Here is a 24,046-nt window from a genome sequence, read left to right as displayed (position 1 = left end):
TTCTCCTTTGCGAACAATAGCTAAAATGTATTTTCCGGTCAATCCTTTGCATGTGTGCATTACAAGTTGGTCTCTAATAAGACCTTCTTCCAAATCTCCAAATTTACAATTGATAAGGCAGTATCTCATAAACTTTAATTCCCTGAAGTACCACAGAATGCAGTAAGCTCATTTTCTTTTGCTTGGCTGGTATTAGATATTAGAGTAAAAAAAGTGGTCCGCAAAGGAATCAGTTATTGTAAAGGAAAGGATGTGAAATTGAAACAGAAGAGGTGGTCTTAAAGTTTAAAAGAACTGAGGGAAGGATTATGGACACCTTAAATATGGAAATGAGTGCGCATTTTTTTGAATGGAGGATGTTGGACTCCGGAAGGATGTTTTGGTGAAGGAGATTATATTTTATGGTGGTTTTTGGCTCCCCTATCTATCAGTCCTGATGAAGACCCTGATGGAGCATTGATTTGGCCCAGGAGCGTTTAGGGGTCGAAACGTCTACGATATTGCTCTTGCCTGGATTGGTTTGGACTATTTGTGGAGAGAATTTAGAATGGGTGATAGGACTCCATATATATATAATTTTCCTGGAGAAATAATGTGTTGATTTAAATGTGGTGAAAAGTTGAACCAACAGGCTTTTTTGTCTTAAGTGTACGTTTAAAAAAAAAAAAGAAAAAAAAGTTGCTTCTTGGAATGTTTTGAGGGTTCCAATTCCTTTTTCTTTACTATTGCACATGAGCACTTTACATCTTTTACACTGGGTTTCTTTCTCTTTTTTCTATGATAGAATGTGGGGTTATGAATTGAATTAAATGAATTTATTTATGTGATAAATTATGATTAAAAATAATTTTTGGGAAAGAATTTGAAGGGTAATGGTATGTATGTATATGAAAGTGTTTTTTAGTAATTTGCCTAGGGGTGTTGTTTTGTAATTGGGTATTAGGTACCCTTCATTGATGGCAGAAAAATATTTAGGAAATATTTATTTCATTCTATCCATTTCTTAAAAGGTTTACTATTAGGTGGACGGACTACTTGAGGGAGGGCTTATTTTGTGATTGTGACTATTTGCTTCCTCAATGACAGTGTTCTAAGAATACATTTGACCCTACAAGGACAAGTCCACTGTTCACCAGAAATGAGAACAAACTATAACAGATGTAATATTTTATTCTGTCTGTGAATGACACTCAGTATGGAAATGCTATGACTATTGAGGCTCGAATAGCATCAGCTTGTGGCAACCAAATCTTTCCTGTGTACTCCCAAGATGATAATAAAAAAACATAAATGGCAGCAGGGATTTTTTGAGAAAATCTTACCTGAAATTCTTGGCCTCCTCACGAAGCAGTGAGACATTTAATTCCAAACTCAGAAAATAACTCGAAGATGAAAGAATGCTTCCAGAAAGGTCTTTTCAACCAGCACATGTGACCAAAATCACAGGTACTTAAGGTCTTGGACTGTGTATGCAGGGATGTTACATTTGACGTCATAAATTTCATATGCTAAACAATTTTTTCTGTTTGCTTGGATTTCACTAATCATTAGAGATTCAGCACATAAGGCCTAATTACGATGTTGGCGGATGCTATACTCCGTCACAAACGTGCCAGAGATACAGCTTGCCATTTTACAAGTTCCATAGGATATAATGGAACTTGTAATACAGCGGGCGGGATAGCTGTCACGTTTGTGATAGAGTATACCATCCGCCAACATCGTAATCAGGCCCATAGTCTCTGATAGGATGTGATCTGAAGTGGTACATCAGTCATACAAAAGGTATATTTCACAACAGGTTGCCTGTTAGTTGGCATAATTGTAGTGGTTCCACTCCACAAACCAGCCCTGCTGCACTATCCACCTGCTGCGTGTTCTCTTCTCTCTGCACCCATGTCATCCCAACCCAGAATCCGAAACACCTACTTACTAATGTTCTGTTACAACACCCACACTATAAAAGGCTTATTATTATTGCAATTGTTAGAGATCTGTGACTGCGTAAAGAGATCCTGTTTTTTTATTATTTTTTATTCCCTACAGTGGCTGGTCCCTTTAAAGTGTTACAACCACTCCCGCTGTATCCCCAAAAATAAATGAAAAACTGCTGTAGCGCTACATTGTGTTTTTTTTTGCTTGATAGAATGGGTTATAGGTAAAGCAAGAAGTGTCGACCATGCTCTTCGGTCGTGCTCTGTAGTTCTGATTTGGAAAGCCACTTTATGGTGAAAACGTGCTCACTTGTATGTGCTAATAATTGCTTTGTTTTTTCAGGTGAGAGAAAGATTGCGCGTAGCACTAGAAAGGTGTAGCTTGCTGGAAGAAGAACTTGGAGCTACTCATAAAGAGGTAGGTCTCTTTGGATCATGTATGCTTTTAGGTAACTTTCAAACATTGTTTACATAGACACTTTATGTACTTCCTAATTGTTTTTAACGTATTGTTGTTTTTCTAAAACTGAGTCTGCTTTGTATCCCCAGCATAGTACTGCCCTTATAGATTCTTACACGGGCCACCTATTTATGAACACATTTACATCCTACGACATATTCTTTAAGTTTTGCTCCACAGTGAACCACTGTCCCTGAAAAGTAACATAATTTTGCATACGATTGTCTCTTTTTCCAAGTTTATATCTGATGGGCATTTCCCTACCTTTTGTCAAGGATTATCATTTGCTATTGTTGATATTCTTCCATGCTCATTGTAAGCTTCAGTGTGCACTCCCTGGCTGTCATCACATGCACCAATACCACCTCAGCTCTACACCTCCTTAATTAAAATTCTCAACATAAAATGAAGGCATGAAAGAATGAAATTCTTATAAAGCACAATACAGCAACCCATTTGCTTCATTGCACTAGACCCTTTAATAGCATAAGAAGTGAGCTTTATAGAAAAGGAGGTTTGAGAGCTTTTCTAATCAGTAAAGTTTTTATTTTTTTAAGTGAGTGAGATAAAGAGCATTCCAGAAGGCGAGTACTTTGATAGAAAAGGCCACTACTCAGTAGGGCTCTGGCAAAGCAAAGTTATAGTCAACAAAGATGATGTACAAGATCCGAGTGTATCTAGGTAACAACTTCAGGAAAATGGGTGGGCCTGGTTCATAAACGCAATATTCAACTGGGAGCCCTTGGAGGATTGCTCTTTCTTCAAAGACCCTATCGTACTTCCCTATATTGTATATTTGCCTTACGTCCATGTTTCAGAACCTTTGCAGCCTTCGTGTAGATGCAGAAAGAATCCCAAATAAGAGGCACTAGAATGGTCCACCCTAGAACTGGTAGCCACGTCCACCATTGAGTTGTTGGATGAGGGGGGGATAAAAGGTGTCATGTTCTTACAAATTCTCATTTGGAAGGCCGTGCATTAATCTGAGTAACTAGGGAAAGGTCCTTATCAAGCCTGAATTCTAGACTTTTTACTTTTTGCCCTGGCATAGGTGCTCCTCACAGATTGGAGGGGCAAAAAATGAATATCGGGGATTACTATGATCTAACAACAGTGCTTCACAGGGTGGTCGCAATGCACACCATCAATCTGAGAGAGTGGTTTGAGAGTTAGAATAAGCTGTGTCCCCTACATAAGAAACCACTCTGCATCAATAATATTAGCTAGATGGCTGATATAGACATTAAAAAGTATAGGGGAAAGTGATGAACTCTATTTAATACCAGAAACTGTTATATATTTAGATTGAAATGAGGGAAAAATTGGAGACAGATGCTGCTAGTTGGTCACATAGGGTGAGGCAGGTGGGAAAGCCAAGAGCAAGATCCGTTATAAGATCATTTAACAGAAACCAATATACGTTCTGTCCATATGCCTGCCTTGTAGCTCATTTGGCTAATACCTAGAAAATGCTGCTCTCCCAGCTAGCCAGCGGGCAAGGAATGTCTTGTTAATCCTGAATACTGCAGGCTAAAGGGGAATGGGCATTCAATTGACCTTGACTGCAGGATCAAGATTGGGCTTTTTCAAAAAGGTCTTTGCATCCCTATGCGATGATACTGGAAGGGAAAGAGCAATTAAGGATAAAATTGATGACCAGAATAGTGGCCAAGAGATCAATTTCAAAATTTCCACTGGGCAAATAAAATCAGGGGAGCCCAATTTCAATTAAAAAAAAAAAAAGCACCTCAGAAAGGTCTCTTTCAGAAGTTTCTGATAAAGACCTCACAGACTTCATTAGAAGATGAAGAATTAGGTCTAACAAATCACCCAGGATGAGGATGAGTTTGGCTAGTCTACTCGGCTGCAAACACTTAACCCTCATTTACACATGATTTATGTATTGATGGAACCCCTGTTAGCTCCGATGATCAAAAGCGTCCTCGGGTGGCCCAAAAGGAGTAGGGCTGTTGGAGGAAGGACATTAAATTGCCAGTCCTACTTGGAGTGGACAGGCAAATGTTTTTTCTGTCATCACCAGGAACAGCTTAATGAGAGATAGAAAGAAAATTACACACCCTGGCAAAACTCTTCCTTCTAGAGCTTGTTTCTGAAAAACCAAACCTTTGAAAATGTTGGGTGAATTGTCATCAAAACAGAATAAATATACATGAGGTGGACCCAGTAAGTCTCAGACTCTAGGTATGTTACTTATATAATTTCACAATGAGTCTGCTGTGAAGGTAACAAAAAAGGATTTTTAACAAAAATGTATTTAGCAAGTGGTCTAAGCATACCCCTCAGCAGACTGCGTAGTGGCTTACAACACAACACAACACAACACAACACTGAGCCAGACGCACTATATTTAAGAATTGTAACAGCCTGTGAACTATTATGTTCAAAGTTAGACAAAAGGGGGCAATTTGTGAACTCCTTATTTTGCCCTGTAACTGTCAGTCTCTATCAAGCTCATAATTTATTTCAATGTTGACGTTTTGACTCATATGCGTTGTAACTGGGATTCCACGGGATAACAAGGAAGGGATAGACTTTCAAAAAAACACTTAATGAGCAAAGGATACTGGTGTACTGCCTTTATTGTGGTAGGTATGCAGAACAGGAACCATCAACTGTACTGGTATCCAGGTATAAAGACCTCGAAGATGTGCTGCGCTCAAGCTTGTAATTAATGGAGCTGCAGCTACACAATCTCTTAATGGCAAGGGAGGATACTTAGACCCCTTACTAAATAATTTGCTGTTAAAAATCCTTTTTGTCATCTTCCCTGCAGAATCATTCTGTAAATTTATATTAAACTAGAAGGTTGCCATCCACTAAACATTTTGTACATTGAATGGAAGTAGTGTGACTGCAGGTCTTTACATTGTACAGAGATGGGTCAATAGTCATCTCTTAATTTGACCTGTTAGTCTGTCTTAATGTCCTCTGCCACCTTGACAAATTAAGTGCCGTCCCTCAAATAATCAGGCCCTTAAATGTTTTCATGAATGTTCTTCTTTGTTTCACAGATTAAGGTAAACACAGGGATTGGGAATAGCATATGTTTTATACAATCATACTCTAGTGAGTTTTGAGACAACCTGAAATAAAGCTTTTGGGGTGCTGGGTGCAAAGCAAGTACTTTAGGAAAGAAGTTATGGTCTCGGAGACATCGTTTGTAGAGTCCCGGTTGGGCACAAATATATAGTGCACTCTTGCATCGTGTTATGCCATCTCTGCCTGCCTAATCTTAAATCTCTCTGCTCCTTATTTTGATGGGAATCATGCATTAGCAACAGTACGAGATTACAGATGGCCTTATTCTTTCATGTGAGGAAACATGCAAATCAAAATTATTTGAAAGACAAATTCTTAATTTGTTATTTTACAGTCTATTTGGTGCCACCCTGGGAGTGAAAGCTACCCATTGTTGATTAAACGCCTCTGATGCTGGGACAGAATTAAACTTATCACAAGCCTTAGAGAGGAGAGCTTCTATATAAACACAAATACTGACATACCTCCTAAGAAGTAATCTGTGGGGCTGTAATGGGGCTCATCTGTTGTAATAGTAAAATTGCTGAAAACAATGATGTTGTCTCCTTTCTGTACATTAGTAACAACCAGATCAATAAAAGGTTCTAAAACTTGTTGTGGGGAAATATAATATAAATCAACGCTATAAATCAACAAAAAAACGAATGGGTACATAATTTGATGTTGTGCCGCAAGCTACTATCACCCCATCCAGGGCGATCTCTTGAAGACCATCATTGACACATTTAGGTATGATTTATATACTAAGTCAGCCATTTCTCAGTTCTCTTCTTCCTGTTTTGACAAAGAATGGTATCTGTATCTGGGACTATTGTTAAATGTGGACCAAGGTGTTGTGTGAAGCTAGGTCTCGGTAAGCAAGACCATATTACAAGTATTATCCGAAATCAAAAAGGAAGTTCCTTAGCCAAACATAAATGTGAATTGAATATTTACAAGAACCTTCGTCGAACAGGTGTGCTAGGAAATATTTCAGCAGTTTTCAGTTGTTCTTACATCAGGGGTAGATTGAGTGTTAGACAAAGAAAACATACTTTTTCCTATGCTGTCAGTTTAGAGTATGCCGAGAGCTAAAAATGCTGGCCTTAGCCCAATCATTAGATTGCTTGGTCCTGAATGCAAGCATTGGAAGATAATGGTGAAAAGCTAATATCAGTTGCATTGATGTAGTATTGACTTCTATGAGTATCAAAGTTAATGAGCATGCTCCGTTTCATAAACGATAACAAAGGCCTTTGTTGCCTGCAGGCAACTCACTGAAATACAGAGCAGGACGTCTCGGAGTGTCTCTTTTTTCAAGTCTAGAATTCCATTCTTTATAACTGATGCATGTGGTATTCACCTAACATTCACTACAAGGAGTATTTTGGCACTACACCTCAACTGTTTGTTAACTAACTTAGTGGTACTCTATTTGTCACTTTTACAAGAAAACAATAAAAGTCTGAGTGGATCTTCTGGAATTCAAACCTCTAACAAAATAACAAATGCCAGTTGGAACAGTGAATACATTTGTCCAGTAAGCCAGACCTGGATCAAAAATGTCATTTTTACCTTTAAAACAAACCTTTAAAACAACAGGGAAAAACAACCCTCAATTTTACTTTTCTTTTTCTTTTTAAATTGTCAATGACTCTTACATCCAAAATCAATCCTATGAGCACTATTTAGGCCCCTAATCCAGACACTTTAATTCTTTTCTTGATACATAATCTGTATCATTTGCTATAGCAGATTTTGGCAGCACACTCTTTAAGGCAGGGTCACTTAAACTTTATTTGCCACAGCTGCCAGCCTCCACAAGTGTTCGGCTATTTTCAGTGTTCTTTCTCCACTCAGTGCTGATAAAGTGGGAAGGGCCATGGTGATGCACAATCAGTGTGGTATTTTAAATTAATTTCAGCTCCTCATTCCTGCAAATCTTTCTATCTACATTTCATGCTTTTTGGCAGTATAGCAATCTTAATAACATTTCAGGGTGAATTTGCCAGTACACAAAGGTTCAAGTACGGTTTTTACTCAGTAGTAATTAGGACTTCACCATTCCTGTGTGGAACTTTCGCTTTCACTTTTTTAAATATAAAATATGAGCACTACAAGTGGCAGAACGCTTGTAGAGCCTGGCAGCTGCCCAAATAAGAGAAGTGCCTATACGCTCATGAGTATGTGGCATGAAACTGCAATATTATTTTGATATATTGCGTCTGTTTTGGGAGGAGTTTGGTAAGCTTGTGAGAAGTCTGTCTACCCCTCTAAAAAAAGATTAGGATTCCCACTACCTTTGAGAAATGGATGTTCACGCTTCTGTTCTTCTTTTTTTTTTTTTTTGTGATTGCCGCAGGGTTCTTGTAGGCAAATGAGCGGTATCTTATCACTGTATTCAGAGCACCATTTGTCATTTTGTTTAAACAGTGTTTCTCACTTGTGACCCTAAGGCCATGTGAATTCCTTATTGGTGCCTTAAGGGACTTCACAGATACAGAACTTCTGTGTTGTGTTGCACAATAAGAGTTTTTGGGTATGAGTCCTTGGCCTTCTCACCTAGAATTTGAAAGTGTCAGCTTTATGGTAAGCAAAGTCTTTCATGTTACTTCTAGTCAAACTCCACAGGAAATACGAAAACCTTGTGTATTGATTCTGATGGTGTAGTTCGCCTCAGCTTGGATCTAGTACCAGCCATCGCCTGTGCCAGGTGTTCCAGTCTTGTAGGAAACATGGGGACTTTCTTAGACAAATCTTCATGGTACAGATGTACTGAGTAAGGAAGATAGATTTGAGGCCTGTTCAGACTTGCCATCATGTTGACGTAGAAGTTTATTGCTTTCCTGTGGTTTTTATATTCTGAATGAACTAGATCAGCATCTGTTTGGGAATTCCCTAAAAACGTAACTATTCTTAATTTGCCATTTCAATTTGCATATTCAAGCCATTGTTTTCTTCCCAAGTGAAGGACGTTCATCAATGCAAAGAACGGACCATACTAAGAGAGAACGTGTTAATCAAATTGCAGCTGTTACATTTTTACCAATAGGAATGAGTAGGTATTTGCATAACCATTTGGTTTTTATATTGAAATGCTTAAAATTGTAATTGTATTTATATAATGCTTACTACCCATGAGGAGGCGCTAAATGGTTTTCATTGAGTAGCACGCTGCTTCGGAACCCAAAAAGGATTAGTGGTGGATTAGTATAGAGAAATATGAGTTCATTTGTGCGGTAGACATGCAAGTTTGTTAGTTGGATTGAAATAGGATAATGGAGGGATAAAAGAGGGAAAATTAAGTTTATATGTTTTAGTCTGTTTCAAACTTTTTTATTTACAAAAGCATGTTCCCTTAAGTCGGGCATTTTGCTCATAGCCAACATTAAACCAGGAAGGGTAAACTACAGCTGAATTTCTACACAAATGCGGCCCTAGAAACAGGAAAACCAACATTGCCCCACAATTGTTTCTTACTACCCGCTGGGATTATACAATCTGATCCTACTTGCTTGCTGGTGATGCATTTCCCATGCAGCAGCTCTTGCACAACACGTACCGCTCTTCATGTACCCTGAAAATATAAAGATTCTAAGGAAAGCAAAAAGTATGGTGGTCCTTCTGCTTCCGAGGAGTTCACACAAGCGTTTAAAATATTATCCTGAAGTGTTTACATGGTTTATTGTAGCCAGTGATAAATTATTATTTATATAAAAATGCTTTTTTGACAAACCTGTTTTCGGTAGCCCCAGCTGTTGCTTGATGAACCATGTGCCTAGTTCTCAGTTGCAGTTCTCAGGCACTCTTGCTCATTGTCTCAGATCATTCAGTGTTTATCCTTCATATTGTCCTAGTCACTTGAAGTTGGTAAGCTGTAACATTAGTTATTTTGGACGTTTGGACTCTATACTTACATATCTTGTTGTTTAATTGTTTCTGTGTAGGATGCTGCAGTTACACATTTATTACCTACAAAAATTATTTGTTCTAGTATCACAGGTGAGCCCACAAAATTCTCAGTGCCTTCTTTCATCTAGAGGGTAGTCGCCTAATCTTAATTCTAGGAATGGGAAGGCCTAGACATACAACTGATTTTACTGTTTGAATATGCCAATTTTGAAGATACATATTTTTTTTTCTTCTTTTTTTACTACTGATAACCTGTGCAGGACTCCATATAACTGTTAATTTAATAGCTTTCTCATTTCTGCCAATATGTACATTTTGGTTTTAGTTGATGATCACAAGGGAACAGAATAACAAGAAGATATTTTCGGATGGAATTATTGAATTAAACCATGAGTCTGAAAGCTCACCAACCACCAATGGAAAGGTAGGCATGGCTATTTTAGTGTTTCAAGGATTTTGAAGGCCTTGTTCGTTATAAACGTGAATGTTTGAGTTAGTTGTAATGCTGCAACTGGGTTTTCATTCTTGCAGTTGTGACCACGTAATTCATGGTTTCTTGATTATTTTCGAACAGCGATCTTCTGATGGCTCACTGAATCATGATGAAGATCTTGGCAAAGTAATCGAGCTTCAAGATACCATTGAGAAACAAACCAAGGAGCAAAACCAAATGAAAGAACGTCTTGCTGCTCTTTCTAGTAGAGTAACGGAGCTTGAGGAAGATCTTGACACAGCAAGGAAAGATTTGATTAAATCTGAAGAAATTAATACAAAACTTCAACGAGATGTTAGAGAGGTGAGAAAAATAAAAATATCAACTGCTGTTTCTTGGTAGTAAATTCAAGGTGGTGTTATTGAGGTCACTGCTTTCTCCATTTCCCCTCTCTTCTTCCATTGTGTGCCCCTCCTTTAATTTTTCTTAACCCTCTTTAAACTCTCTACCAACCATCCTACTCCTCCTTCTCTCTTACGGCATCCATCCCATTATCCTTTCCTCTTCCTCCCTTTGCTCATCTCATCGCTGGCTTACATGCCTCCATCTTTCCCCTCCAGGTTTCCTTCCTGCATGTTTCTGCATATCTGCCCCTTTCCCATGCCCTACAGCCCTCAAGTTCACCCCTTCCTTCCGCAGGATTCTGATCATGATTCATCTGTGTTGGGCAATTCAATAAGTGGCTATCGCTGGAACATTCTGGGTTTTTATAGTGTCATTGTAAATTAGAGCAGATTAGTAATTCTGATTGTCTGTTATTCTCATTATGTGCTTTTATCTTTGACTATCACCTTAAATTCTGCCTTCGGCCTCCACTAATTGGCCTCATTCTCTCATTACAGGGAGTGCAGAATTATTAGGCAAATGAGTATTTTGACCACATTATCCTCTTTATGCATGTTGTCTTACTCCAAGATGTATAGGCTCGAAAGCCTACTACCAATTAGGCATATTAGGTGATGTGCATCTCTGTAATGAGAAGGGGTGTGGTCTAATGACATCAACACCCTATATCAGGTGTGCATAATTATTAGGCAACTTCCTTTCCTTTGGCAAAATGGGTCAAAAGAAGGACTTGACAGGCTCAGAAAAGTCAAAAATAGTGAGATATCTTGCAGAGGGATGCAGCACTCTTAAAATTGCAAAGCTTCTGAAGCGTGATCATCGAACAATCAAGCGTTTCATTCAAAATAGTCAACAGGGTCGCAAGAAGCGTGTGGAAAAACCAAGGCGCAAAATAACTGCCCATGAACTGAGAAAAGTCAAGCGTGCAGCTGCCACAATGCCATTTGCCACCAGTTTGGCCATATTTCAGAGCTGCAACATCACTGGAGTGCCCAAAAGCACAAGGTGTGCAATACTCAGAGACATGGCCAAGGTAAGAAAGGCTGAAAGACGACCACCACTGAACAAGACACACAAGCTGAAACGTCAAGACTGGGCCAAGAAATATCTCAAGACTGATTCTTCTAAGGTTTTATGGACTGATGAAATGAGAGTGAGTCTTGATGGGCCAGATGGATGGGCCCGTGGCTGGATTGGTAAAGGGCAGAGAGCTCCAGTCCGACTCAGACGCCAGCAAGGTGGAGGTGGAGTACTGGTTTGGGCTGGTATCATCAAAGATGAGCTTGTGGGGCCTTTTCGGGTTGAGGATGGAGTCAAGCTCAACTCCCAGTCCTACTGCCAGTTCCTGGAAGACACCTTCTTCAAGCAGTGGTACAGGAAGAAGTCTGCATCCTTCAAGAAAAACATGATTTTCATGCAGGACAATGCTCCATCACACGCGTCCAAGTACTCCACAGCGTGGCTGGCAAAAAAGGGTATAAAAGAAGGAAATCTAATGACATGGCCTCCTTATTCACCTGATCTGAACCCCATTGAGAACCTGTGGTCCATCATCAAATGTGAGATTTACAAGGAGGGAAAACAGTACACCTCTCTGAACAGTGTCTGGGAGGCTGTGGTTGCTGCTGCACGCAATGTTGATGGTGAACAGATCAAAACACTGACAGAATCCATGGATGGCAGGCTTTTGAGTGTCCTTGCAAAGAAAGGTGGCTATATTGGTCACTGATTTGTTTTTGTTTTGTTTTTGAATGTCAGAAATGTATATTTGTGAATGTTGAGATGTTATATTGGTTTCACTGGTAATAATAAATAATTGAAATGGGTATATATTTTTTTTGTTAGGTTGCCTAATAATTATGCACAGTAATAGTCACCTGCACACACAGATATCCCCCTAACATAGCTAAAACTAAAAACAAACTAAAAACTACTTCCAAAAATATTCAGCTTTGATATTAATGAGTTTTTTGGGTTCATTGAGAACATGGTTGTTGTTCAATAATAAAATTAATCCTCAAAAATACAACTTGCCTAATAATTCTGCACTCCCTGTATATTGGCACCAGAAGATGTTCCCAACATATGAAATTAATTTGAATTGCTGTTACCGTATAGTTAACAAAGAAGTCATATAAGCATGGTAGAGCACATCACTTTCTCTGCATTGTTAAACAGTTCATTTTGCTTATTTGTCTGCTAGATAAATGATTGGTACCAACACTTTTTACTTCTTATCATTTTCATTTAAAGAGGACTCGCCACTAAATTCAGTCTCCTATTTCAAACTGGCTTTGATTTACAAACAGTGATGACTGAAATCAATTGTGATTTAGAGACTTGCTTAAAATCATAACGCTGCTAATTTCAAAGCCTGCAGGCAACAATGGGTACTGTGACCAGAGTTGAAAGGTAATTGGCTAGTGCTTCAAATGAAGTATAAAAGGGCTTTGGAGACGCAACAAGAAGAATAACTTGTCAAAAAAGCAATACATTGCTAAAACAAGTCACTGAACTTTGTAAACAAGGCATAGTTGACTTTGCTCTACCCTTTACATTGTGTACAACACAGGCTTGCTTCTTTAGTAGAGAACGTCAAACATCAGTTGGAGTTTTTGGTTTGCTTGTGATCATCTGATGTGGAGTGGCAGGCCAAAAATGTTTTCGGAGCGATGTTGGAGAAAGCCCAATCTCCTGATCTGGTTCTGTTGTATGCGTGGAATGTGTGCAAGTAGGAGTTCTGCTGAGCGGAGGTGTCTGGGTGGTTGGTGGAAGGATATGCAACCTTTCAGGTAGGTAGAGCCTGAATTGTCTAGTACATTGAATTTGTAAGGAGTTTAAATTGAGCATATTTCTGTGCCCGGAACTGATGGAGCTCCCTGAGGTGTGTGGTGTGATGTTGTTTCTATGTGGGAGGTTGTATATTACTCTGTCTGCGGGAGTTCAGGATGGTTTGTAGTCATCTAGTGAGTTGCTTGGTGATCCCAGCGTTGAGGGTGTTCCAATAGTTCAACTTGCTGGTGACTAGTGGGTGAGTGACAGTTTTACTAGTGTTGCTTGGGAGGTATTTAAAGATATTTCCCAGCATCTTCCGGTTGTGGAAGCTTGATGAAGTGCCTGTGTTGGCTTGTGCTGTTAAGTAGAGTAAATGTTCTGTTTCTGGTAAACCAGGGTGTGAAGCAACATGTTTAAGGTGAGAGCCACTCCATTTGTATCTTAACCTTGGTTTTGCAGACCTTAAGCATTGTGGCATTTGATACATTTCTACTGTTTGTAATATCTTACGGTGTAGCCTGGCTTTCACTTTTTTCTGCAGGCGTCTAAGCAGGCAAGTCATTGCTGTATATATCACTTGACCTCTGGCCAGGAGCTGACTGACAGGTTACCAAGGTGACTGGGTGATGCATTTGCAGCATCCCAGGTTGCCTAGGCAATAATGTTCTAATCTAGGGCTAGTGGATACCATTTGCAATTCTACCTTTGTCCGGTGGCACAGACCTGACACATCTCAGGCTAAAGTTCCAGACTAAGAGGCTTTAGTTGCTGGAAATGTCATGTATCTTATACGATAGACTGATCTTTGCACATCCTGGGTGGAAAAAGTGGACTGACAGTCTTATGTTGGCTGCATAATAACACATGTTGGTGTTCTTTAAGCTATGATTGACCATGTGCTCAATTTGGATATCCCTTTATTAGATCATAGTATTGAATTATTTAGCCTCACAATCAAAGCGTAATACATTATCTTTCTAGCTGTATTGGTTACTTTCGAAGTTTTTTTATTTTTAAGTTTATTTGGTGTTCCATAACCATTCCAACAGAAAAGATACTTTGTAATTGAAAAGCTTGTGCTATTGTCTCCTTGTTGCCAGAGTGTTTACTCACTATTCATGGTTGATTTTTTCAGAACAAAAATATTATGTGCTTTTTTTGGCTAGGATCACTGCCTGTCTGTAAATTGTTTGCTTGTAAATTTTGGAGATGGTGTAAAGGCTTTCCATCCCAGGAACGGCCTAAGATTTCTGTGTTCTTTGTCTCAATTTGACCTACGCTTGTGTATGCTAAAGTGCCCCTGTGTGTCTCAAATATCTTGAGAGCAAGTGCTTTTATTTCTTTCGACTGATTGAGGAGAAGGGACCATCTGTGGCATGGTTTTCATTTTTTTTTTTTTTTTTAAGGGGAGCTTTCAATTAAAGAATAAAATGGTAATGAGTATATCAAAGTGAAGAATATAATTTTAGATGTTTGTCCCATTTAAATTATTATGCTTTCCATCTTTCTGACCTAGGCTCCTTAGCAGGTCATTCTAGACCAGTATTTCATTCTCACATCACTCCAACAAAGATTCAAACTTTGTTAGCATAGCTGGTAATTTATTAGCCATCTCTGTACACTCAACAGTCTGAAACAATATGACGACCAGATAGGCTTACTTGAGAGCTCACTTCTTATAAAACAAAATGGAATGAGGTGGTCTTGTTCTTAGCCCACAAGTATCTTAGTAAGAAGTGTTGTGGTGCTAAAAGGTAACCAAAAAGTACCGAAGAGCAATCAAATACCATAGAAAGAAAACAGGTGTGTTAAGAGTTGTAAACAAGGGCTTTCTTAAAGGATATCTGAAACTAATGAGATTGGGGTGAGGCTGGAGAGGCAGAGGCAGTAGGTTCCAAGCCTTGGACGTCAACCACTAAAAATGAATGAGCCAGAATTCTGGTGTTTTTAAACTCTAGAAACAGCCATCAAATTACATGTTGGAGTGGAAGGTGTGTGCAGGTAGGCATCAGGAAAATAATTGTAACATATAACTTCCATATGTAGGAGTGAAAATGGTTTTGTGACACAGGCACAATATATGTAATAGACTTTTTGTGGCGGTGATAAGCCAGTGAAGCTCGAGCAAGCGTTGAGGGATGGAAGATCTTCTGGTTCAGTCGAAGGATTAAGCAGGGCAGCTCCATTTTGCATCATCTTGTAGTCTCTGCAACAGATACTTTGCAAGACCTAACAACATAAAATGTTAGTCAAGCCTAGCTGTTACTAAGGCTTCTTTCTGTAAGCTTTTCCTGGAAGATAGAGGCAGAGATGGGAGATAATTCCTAATTATACTGAAGACGGAAGAAGGTGGAAGGTTAGGGCTCTCGTATGCTTATCAAAGGAAATCTTGGAGTAAAAATCATTCCCATATTTCTTACTATGTTGGCAGGGGACAGAATAGGGCCAAGTATATCTGGCTACCATTTTGTGGTTCACATGGGGGGGTGTTAACAAAATTGAGGACCTGTTTGTTAGAATTTAATACCAAGGGACCTCTGCTTCATCCAGAGAGCCCCATCCTTAAGACCATCCATAAAGCAATGAAGCACTTGCAGTACTCTAGTGGGCATTTGAGCATAATCTTGTATATGCCCACCAGTAAACAGACAAGTGGCATGTCACCAAAGGCTAGCTTCTAATTACCCAGACTTTCCTATGCTGTATGGTACTCTGGAGAGCCTGGAGGTACAGTCCTCCACCAGCACAGTCAACTGTAATTCATTCCTATGACCCCACCCAATAAGAAGTCAGAGTTTAAAAGGTATTTGGAAAGAGAATATTTTCTTCTGCCAGCCTTGTCCTTTGGTCGGTCAGCACCAGCTATCTGCTGGGACGCTACTCCCATGCACTATGGTACTCCGTGGCAGAAATTTTGTCTGCAGTGCTTGGAGTTAGGGCCAATTTAGTGCAGACCATTCAGGAATGGCCAGAATGCAGACAAGTATGTCATCCACTCAGGACTAGACACCACAAACAGTTTGGACAGAGGTGTCTGGACTAGCATGGTGCTCCGGCACCATCAATGAATGGGATCCTCAGGCATTCCGGGCAAGTTCAGGCGTCTCTCATGGACATGCCTTTCTTTGCCGAGAAGGTTGACTATTTAGAGTGTTTAAAGAAAGCAGAGCAACTGAGCGCTCCCTCTGCTTTTCTACACACACAAGACTGTGCCACATCAGTTTGACACCTTTAGAGTTACAGCTTGAGTCTTCACCTTCAAGCAGTGTTCTGACAGGCAGAGGTGTAGGCCAGTGGGGGCAATGTACTTCCCAGCCCCCTAGCAGCAGCCTCCAAGCCGCTTTAGCTTCCCCCTGGAAGCACACACCCATCCCTTAGGAGGCAGGACCACTTGTTTTCTGCACAGGTGACCTTCAACTCCATATAGATCAGTGTCGCTTTGGAGGATCATTTGTCCATTGTCAAATTTGTTCATTTTGTTACAGGAAGTCTAGTCACTTGGAGAAAGTAGCCTCAGAGAGGGCCCCGGAAATTAGAACTGGGTGTTACTTCCGTTATTCCTTGTGCCAAAGACTGGCAGAGGTAGACCTTTAACCCCCGCATCTTCTCCCTATGGAAAGAAAAATTCAACATTTTGACATTGGCCCAGGTTCTCTTTGTGATGGATCTTGGAGACTAGATGATAGCTTTTGACCTGCAGGACTCCTTATAACATGTCCCTTTCCTGAAGGGCCACAGATGCTGCCTGTGGTTCTGGTTGTGCAGCAAGCATTTCCAGTTTACTCTGCTCTCTTTTGGCCTCCTCATTACCCTTTGGATGTTCACTGAGGTGATGGCAGTGGTGACAGCGTAGCTGTGGAAGGAAGGGGTGCCAGTCTTCCCCCTACCTATTGGCTGAAAAAGGTGGGCTTACCACAGTTAGTAGTAAGCCACCTCCAGACTAATGCAAATCTCCTTACATCTTTGAGGTTCACAGTCAACGTGCTGAAGTCACATCTCATGCTGAGGCTCTTTCATCTGAGCCATCCTGTAAACTGTACATGTTCAAGCCTTTTCTTTATAACACGTCTTGGACATTGTGGCTCTGATCACACTTTCACCCTAAAACATGGGTCTGTGAGGATCACGCTGAAGATTTAGGGGCTATTGGCCTCCTGCATGCTGCTCGTTGATCATGCCAGATGGCATATGCTGGATGCGCAGTGGGCCCAGCACCAAGGGTGACCTATCAGATTCCTTCCTAGTTTCAGAGGAAACTACCAAAGATCTACAGTGGTGGTTGCATGTATGCCATTGGACCAACGACAGACCCCTCTCTCTGACCCAGAGCGGACAGTGGTGATAAACGTGTCAATGCTAGGTTGAGGAGGTCATGTGGAAGAGGTGGAGACAGGATGATCAATGTAGGAAGTTGGCTCTGTATGCACTATTTCAAAGTAAGGAATAGTATGCACAGAGTCCAAGGGTTCCCCTTAGAGGTAAGATAGTGGCAAAAAGAGATAATACTAATGCTCTATTTTGTGGTAGTGTGGTCGAGCAGTAGGCTTATCAAAGGAGTAGTGTTAAGCATTTGTTGTACATACACACAGGCAATAAATGAGGAACACACACTCAGAGACAAATCCAGCCAATAGGTTTTGTTATAGAAAAATATATTTTCTTAGTTTATTTTAAGAACCACAGGTTCAAATTCTACATGTAATATCTCATTTGAAAGGTATTGCAGGTAAGTACTTTTGGAACTTTGAATAATTACAATAGCCTATATACTTTTCACATAAAACACAAATGGCTGTTTTAAAAGTGGACACAGTGCAATTTTCACAGTTCCTGGGGGAGGTAAGTTATTGTTAGTTTTATCAGGTAAGTAAATCACTTACAAGTCTCAGGTTTGGGTCCAAGGTAGCCCACCGTTGGGGGTTCAGAGCAACCCCACAGTTACCACACCAGCAGCTCAGGGCCGGTCAGGTGCAGAGGTCAAAGAGGTGCCCAAAACACATAGGCTTCAATGGAGAGAAGGGGGTGCCCCGGTTCCAGTCTGCCAGCAGGTAAGTACCCGCGTCTTCGGAGGGCAGACCAGGGGGGGTTTTGTAGGGTACCGGGGAGGACACAAGTCAGCACAAAAAGTACACCCTCAGCAGCACGGGGGCGGCCGGGTGCAGTGTGCAAACACGCGTCGGGTTTTCAATGGTTTTCAATGAGAGACCAAGGGGTCTCTTCAGCGGTGCAGGCAGGCAAGGGGGGGGCTCCTCGGGGTAGCCACCACCTGGGCAAGGGAGAGGGCCTCCTGGGGGTCACTCCTGCACAGAAGTTCCGTTCCTTCAGGTGCTGGGGGCTGCGGGTGCAGGGTCTTTTCCAGCCGTCGGGACTTTAGGTTCAGGCAGTCGCGGTCAGGGGGAGCCTCGGGATTCCCTCTACAGGCGTCGCTGTGGGGGCTCAGGGGGGACAATTTTGGTTACTCACGGTCTCGGAGTCGCCGGAGGGTCCTCCCTGAGGTGTTGGTTCTCCACCAGTCGAGTCGGGGTCGCCGGGTGCAGTGTTGCAAGTCTCACGCTTCTTGCGGGGAGTTGCAGGGGTCTTTAAATCTGCTCCTTTGAAACAAAGTTGCAGTCTTTTGGAGCAGGGCTGCTGTCCTCGGGAGTTCCTTGTCTTTCTTGAAGCAGGGCAGTCCTCTGAGGATTCAGAGGTCGCTGGTCCTTTGGAAAGCGTCGCTGGAGCAGGTTTCTTTGGAAGGCAGGAGACAGGCCGGTAGGACTGGGGCCAAAGCAGTTGGTGTCTTCTGTTCTTCCCCTGCAGGGGTTTTTCAGCTCAGCAGTCTTCTTCTTCTTGTAGGTTTCAGGAATCTAAATCTTTAGGTTCAGGGGAGCCCTTAAATACTAAATTTAAGGGCGTGTTTAGGTCTGGGGGGTTAGTAGCCAATGGCTACTAGCCCTGAGGGTGGGTACACCCTCTTTGTGCCTCCTCCCAAGGGGAGGGGGTCACATCCCTAATACTATTGGGGAATCCTCCATCTGCAAGATGGAGGATTTCTAAAAGTTAGAGTCACTTCAGCTCAGGACACCTTAGGGGCTGTCCTGACTGGCCAGTGACTCCTCCTTGTTATTCTCATTATTTCCTCCGGCCTTGCCGCCAAAAGTGGGGGCCGTGGCCGGAGGGGGCGGGCAACTCCACTAGCTGGAGTGTCCTGCTGTGCTGGAACAAAGGGGTGAGCCTTTGAGGCTCACCGCCAGGTGTTACAGCTCCTGCCTGGGGGAGGTGTTAGCATCTCCACCCAGTGCAGGCTTTGTTACTGGCCTCAGAGTGACAAAGGCACTCTCCCCATGGGGCCAGCAACATGTCTCGGTTGTGGCAGGCTGCTGGAACCAGTCAGCCTACACAGATAGTCGGTTAAGGTTTCAGGGGGCACCTCGAAGGTGCCCTCTGGGGTGTATTTCACAATAAAATGTACACTGGCATCAGTGTGCATTTATTGTGCTGAGAAGTTTGATACCAAACTTCCCAGTTTTCAGTGTAGCCATTATGGTGCTGTGGAGTCCGTGTTTGACAGACTCCCAGACCATATACTCTTATGGCTACCCTGCACTTACAATGTCTAAGGTTTGGCTTAGACACTGTAGGGGCACAGTACTCATGCACTGGTGCCCTCACCTATGGTATAGTGCACCCTGCCTTAGGGCTGTAAGGCCTACTAGAGGGGTGACTTATCTATACTGCATAGGCAGTGTGAGGTTGGCATGGCACCCTGAGGGGAGTGCCATGTCGACTTACTCGTTTTGTTCTCACCAGCACACACAAGCTGGTAAGCAGTGTGTCTGTGCTGAGTGAGGGGTCCCCAGGGTGGCATAAGATATGCTGCAGCCCTTAGAGACCTTCCCTGGCATCAGGGCCCTTGGTACCAGGGGTACCAGTTACAAGGGACTTACCTGGATGCCAGGGTGTGCCAATTGTGGAATCAAAAGTACAGGTTAGGGAAAGAACACTGGTGCTGGGGCCTGGTTAGCAGGCCTCAGCACACTTTCAATTCAAAACATAGCATCAGCAAAGGCAAAAAGTCAGGGGGTAACCATGCCAAGGAGGAATTTCCTTACAATCAACCTGTTGAAGTTGTGGTCCATTTGCTCAGCCTTAAAAGCGTTATTGATATACATCAAGGAGAGACTGTTTCAGGTCCTAAAGGACCACACAAGCACCATGTAGTACTGAAATCAGCAAGGCAGAGAGAGGTCCTGGACTCTGTGGCTGAATAGGCAGGGTACCTCCCTAATTGACACCACTTGGCAAGGTCTTTCAGCATGACAGGGACACACTCAGCTGTCAAATGGTAACTTCACCCAGAGGTGGCACATGACAGCTTCCAGTAATAGGGAGAGCTCTGACTTGATGTCTTTGGTAGTGATGCAAATGTGCAATGTCATCATTCTTGTGCTTTGAAGTTCCCAAGACGGCTGCCTTTGAGTGGAGCTTGAGTCAGCTGTATGCCTTCCAGCCACTACTTCTCCTTCTCATAGTTATGAAGATAAAAAATGGCATAGTGAAGCTTGATTGGGCCAGGAGTGTTTTGTATCCGGAGCTTGTGGATATGAGCATATCTCCTCAGATCGGGCTGCTGTTTTGGGAAGATCTTCTTTCTCAGAAACAGGAAAATATTTTGCACCCTGACCTGCATAATCTACACCTGCGTGCCTGGAGGAAGGGTGGCGCAGCTACCTGCATTCGATTTCCATCCTGAAGTAGCAGATGTTGTTGCGGCCAGATGCCCTTCTGCCCGTCCTATTTATGCAGGGTGCTGGGACAAGTTTGTGGCTAGGTGCAGCATCCACAATATGTACCCCCAACAAGCCAAACTATTGGACGCGTGACTGTTTATTATGTCTTTAGCCCAGCCTTTTTGCATTTTCTGGACCAACCATCCCTGTTCCAGTCACCTATTGTGATGCTTTATTCTAAAAGGTTTGGTCTGTAGGTTCCCTCCTGAACCTTTTCAGATGCTACAGTGGGACCTTTAATTTTGTCCTCGCTTTTTTGATGTGCTTTGAGTTTTTCACACCTGTTCCCTATGTCTACTAACCCTCAAGACTGTTTTCCTCATTGCAATAACATCAGTTCATCGTATATGTGACCCCCTAACCCTATCAGTTCAGACACCATAAATCTTCTTGTTCGGTTATGTACATGAGTGTGCAGTTCAACAACCGTTTAGCAGAAGCCTCCTGGAGCTACATGAAATACTGTCACTCTAGAATCTGTTTTGCAGTGCCCTTGTTCCAACACCTTTTGTTAACGACATCTGAAACCCTTCACTGTCTACAGGGAGTGCAGAATTATTAGGCAAGTTGTATTTTTGAGGATTAATTTTATTATTGAACAACAACCATGTTCTCAATGAACCCAAAAAACTCATTAATATCAAAACTGAATATTTTTGGAAGTAGTTTTTAGTTTGTTTTTAGTTTTAGCTATGTTAGGGGGATATCTGTGTGTGCAGGTGACTATCACTGTGCATAATTATTAGGCAACTTAACAAAAAAAAATATATACCCATTTCAATTATTTATCATTACCAGTGAAACCAATATAACATCTCAACATTCACAAATATACATTTCTGACATTCAAAAACAAAACAAAAACAAATCAGTGACCAATATAGCCACCTTTCTTTGCAAGGACACTCAAAAGCCTGCCATCCATGGATTCTGTCAGTGTTTTGATCTGTTCACCATCAACATTGCGTGCAGCAGCAACCACAGCCTCCCAGACACTGTTCAGAGAGGTGTACTGTTTTCCCTCCTTGTAAATCTCACATTTGATGATGGACCACAGGTTCTCAATGGGGTTCAGATCAGGTGAGCAAGGAGGCCATGTCATTAGATTTCCTTCTTTTATACCCTTTCTTGCCAGCCACGCTGTGGAGTACTTGGACGCGTGTGATGGAGCATTGTCCTGCATGAAAATCATGTTTTTCTTGAAGGATGCAGACTTCTTCCTGTACCACTGCTTGAAGAAGGTGTCTTCCAGGAACTGGCAGTGGGACTGGGAGTTGAGCTTGACTCCATCCTCAACCCGAAAAGTCCCCACAAGCTCATCTTTGATGATACCAGCCCAAACCAGTACTCCACCTCCACCTTGCTGGCGTCTGAGTCGGACTGGAGCTCTCTGCCCTTTACCAATCCAGCCACGGGCCCATCCATCTGGCCCATCAAGACTCACTCTCATTTCATCAGTCCATAAAACCTTAGAAAAATCAGTCTTGAGATATTTCTTGGCCCAGTCTTGACGTTTCAGCTTGTGTGTCTTGTTCAGTGGTGGTCGTCTTTCAGCCTTTCTTACCTTGGCCATGTCTCTGAGTATTGCACACCTTGTGCTTTTGGGCACTCCAGTGATGTTGCAGCTCTGAAATATGGCCAAACTGGTGGCAAGTGGCATCGTGGCAGCTGCACGCTTGACTTTTCTCAGTTCATGGGCAGTTATTTTGCGCCTTGGTTTTTCCACACGCTTCTTGCGACCCTGTTGACTATTTTGAATGAAACGCTTGATTGTTCGATGATCACGCTTCAGAAGCTTTGCAATTTTAAGAGTGCTGCATCCCTCTGCAAGATATCTCACTATTTTTGACTTTTCTGAGCCTGTCAAGTCCTTCTTTTGACCCATTTTGCCAAAGGAAAGGAAGTTGCCTAATAATTATGCACACCTGATATAGGGTGTTGATGTCATTAGACCACACCCCTTCTCATTACAGAGATGCACATCACCTAATATGCTTAATTGGTAGTAGGCTTTCGAGCCTATACAGCTTGGAGTAAGACAACATGCATAAAGAGGATGATGTGGTCAAAATACTCATTTGCCTAATAATTCTGCACTCCCTGTACTGTGTCTGTTTGCAAATAACCTCTTGTCGGTTTAGTTGATCTTGATGAGCACAAAGCCTGCCCTTTCTTTACCATTGGTTGGCACAATTGTCCTCATTTATTTACTTATTCGACTTGCCGTCTCAATCATATGTGTCCCTCCCCTGGAGCATGTGTTTTCCAGCTGTCTCCCTCTAGTGCTTCTTTCTTCCCCACCCCTTCTCATTTTGCAGTCTCCCACCTGTGTGCTTCTCCCATAACCCTTTGTGCTGCTTCTGCCCCTACACTCTGTTTTGCTTCCCCCACCCGCATCCTATTCACCCTCTTCCCCCAGTCTGCTTTGAAACAAAATAAAATATGCTGATGCACTACTTTTGGCCTTTTTAATTTGCTGATCCATCTTCCATCAGTAAATAAACAGAAAAACAACTTGTTTCACTTTGTAGGCGCAGGCATGCTTGGTGAAGTGTATTTGCCTCTAAAACGGCATGGTAGTTTACAGCTTCTCCTCCCATCTCCTTTAGCCATACTGCACCGCATTTGGAATGTTGTACAGCATCACTAAAAACTTTGACAAACCCAATAGATCCCAAGGGCAAGTCCTCTTTGCTTTGCCAATGCTTGTTTCGTAGGTGCTGCTTCTTCTTACTGTCAGACACAGTCCTTGCAGTACATGTCAACAAAAGGTTTTTGCACAGTCAAACCAATGCTGTGGATTTGATCTATTGTGTTTTTGCAGACATTAAGGCTTTTTGGCATTAATTTCATTACAGACCAGTTTCCAGCAGATTTAACGGATTATTTGCATTTTCATAAAATGCAACTCCATGTTTTGTTACCAGGTTTTTACCTTCCAACAGTTAAGTCATTCCCTTCTCTTGAGTATGAAACGTTTTAGTTCTGATGCCTACTAAGCACTTGCTATTTATTAAAAAAGGACTACAAATGTTTCTATCCACGCACCTTGGTGGTTACGCAGTGGCATTTGCACGTAGTTCCAGCCAAGTCTGCTCATTGCTGTTTGACATTATTGGTTTCTCGTGTTGTTTTTTTACTCTCATTTGAACCAGTTGTTTTGCTTCATTAATGATAGAGCTGATACACTCATGCACTGACAAAATCTCTAGAATGCGCTTCTTAGTCCAAAGAAGACATTTATTATTTCACTACACAAGGTTCCTAAAAGGAGATTAGCTTGCTGAAAGCAAACGTTTAAAAATGGTCACCGCAATGAAAT

At 41.8% G+C, this 24,046-nt stretch overlaps 1 protein-coding gene across 14 annotated transcripts in view; it reads left to right on the top strand.

The window, feature by feature from the left end:
* Positions 1-24,046, top strand: part of PPFIA1 (PTPRF interacting protein alpha 1) — a 540,698-nt gene that overhangs the window by 181,849 nt on the left and 334,803 nt on the right. For all 14 annotated transcript variants that reach the window (XM_069221888.1, XM_069221884.1, XM_069221890.1 and 11 more), the window contains exons 5-7: positions 2,278-2,352; positions 9,671-9,769; positions 9,920-10,141. In XM_069221888.1, coding sequence (XP_069077989.1) covers positions 2,278-2,352; positions 9,671-9,769; positions 9,920-10,141 — 396 coding nt within the window. The remainder of the gene's footprint in view (positions 1-2,277; positions 2,353-9,670; positions 9,770-9,919; positions 10,142-24,046) is intronic.

The sequence above is a fragment of the Pleurodeles waltl genome, chromosome 3_1 (assembly GCF_031143425.1).
Source record: "Pleurodeles waltl isolate 20211129_DDA chromosome 3_1, aPleWal1.hap1.20221129, whole genome shotgun sequence".
NCBI classification, from domain to species: Eukaryota; Metazoa; Chordata; class Amphibia; order Caudata; family Salamandridae; genus Pleurodeles; species Pleurodeles waltl.
The sequence above is the reverse complement of the archived record's forward strand: the minus strand, read 5'-3'. Positions and strand labels throughout refer to the sequence as shown.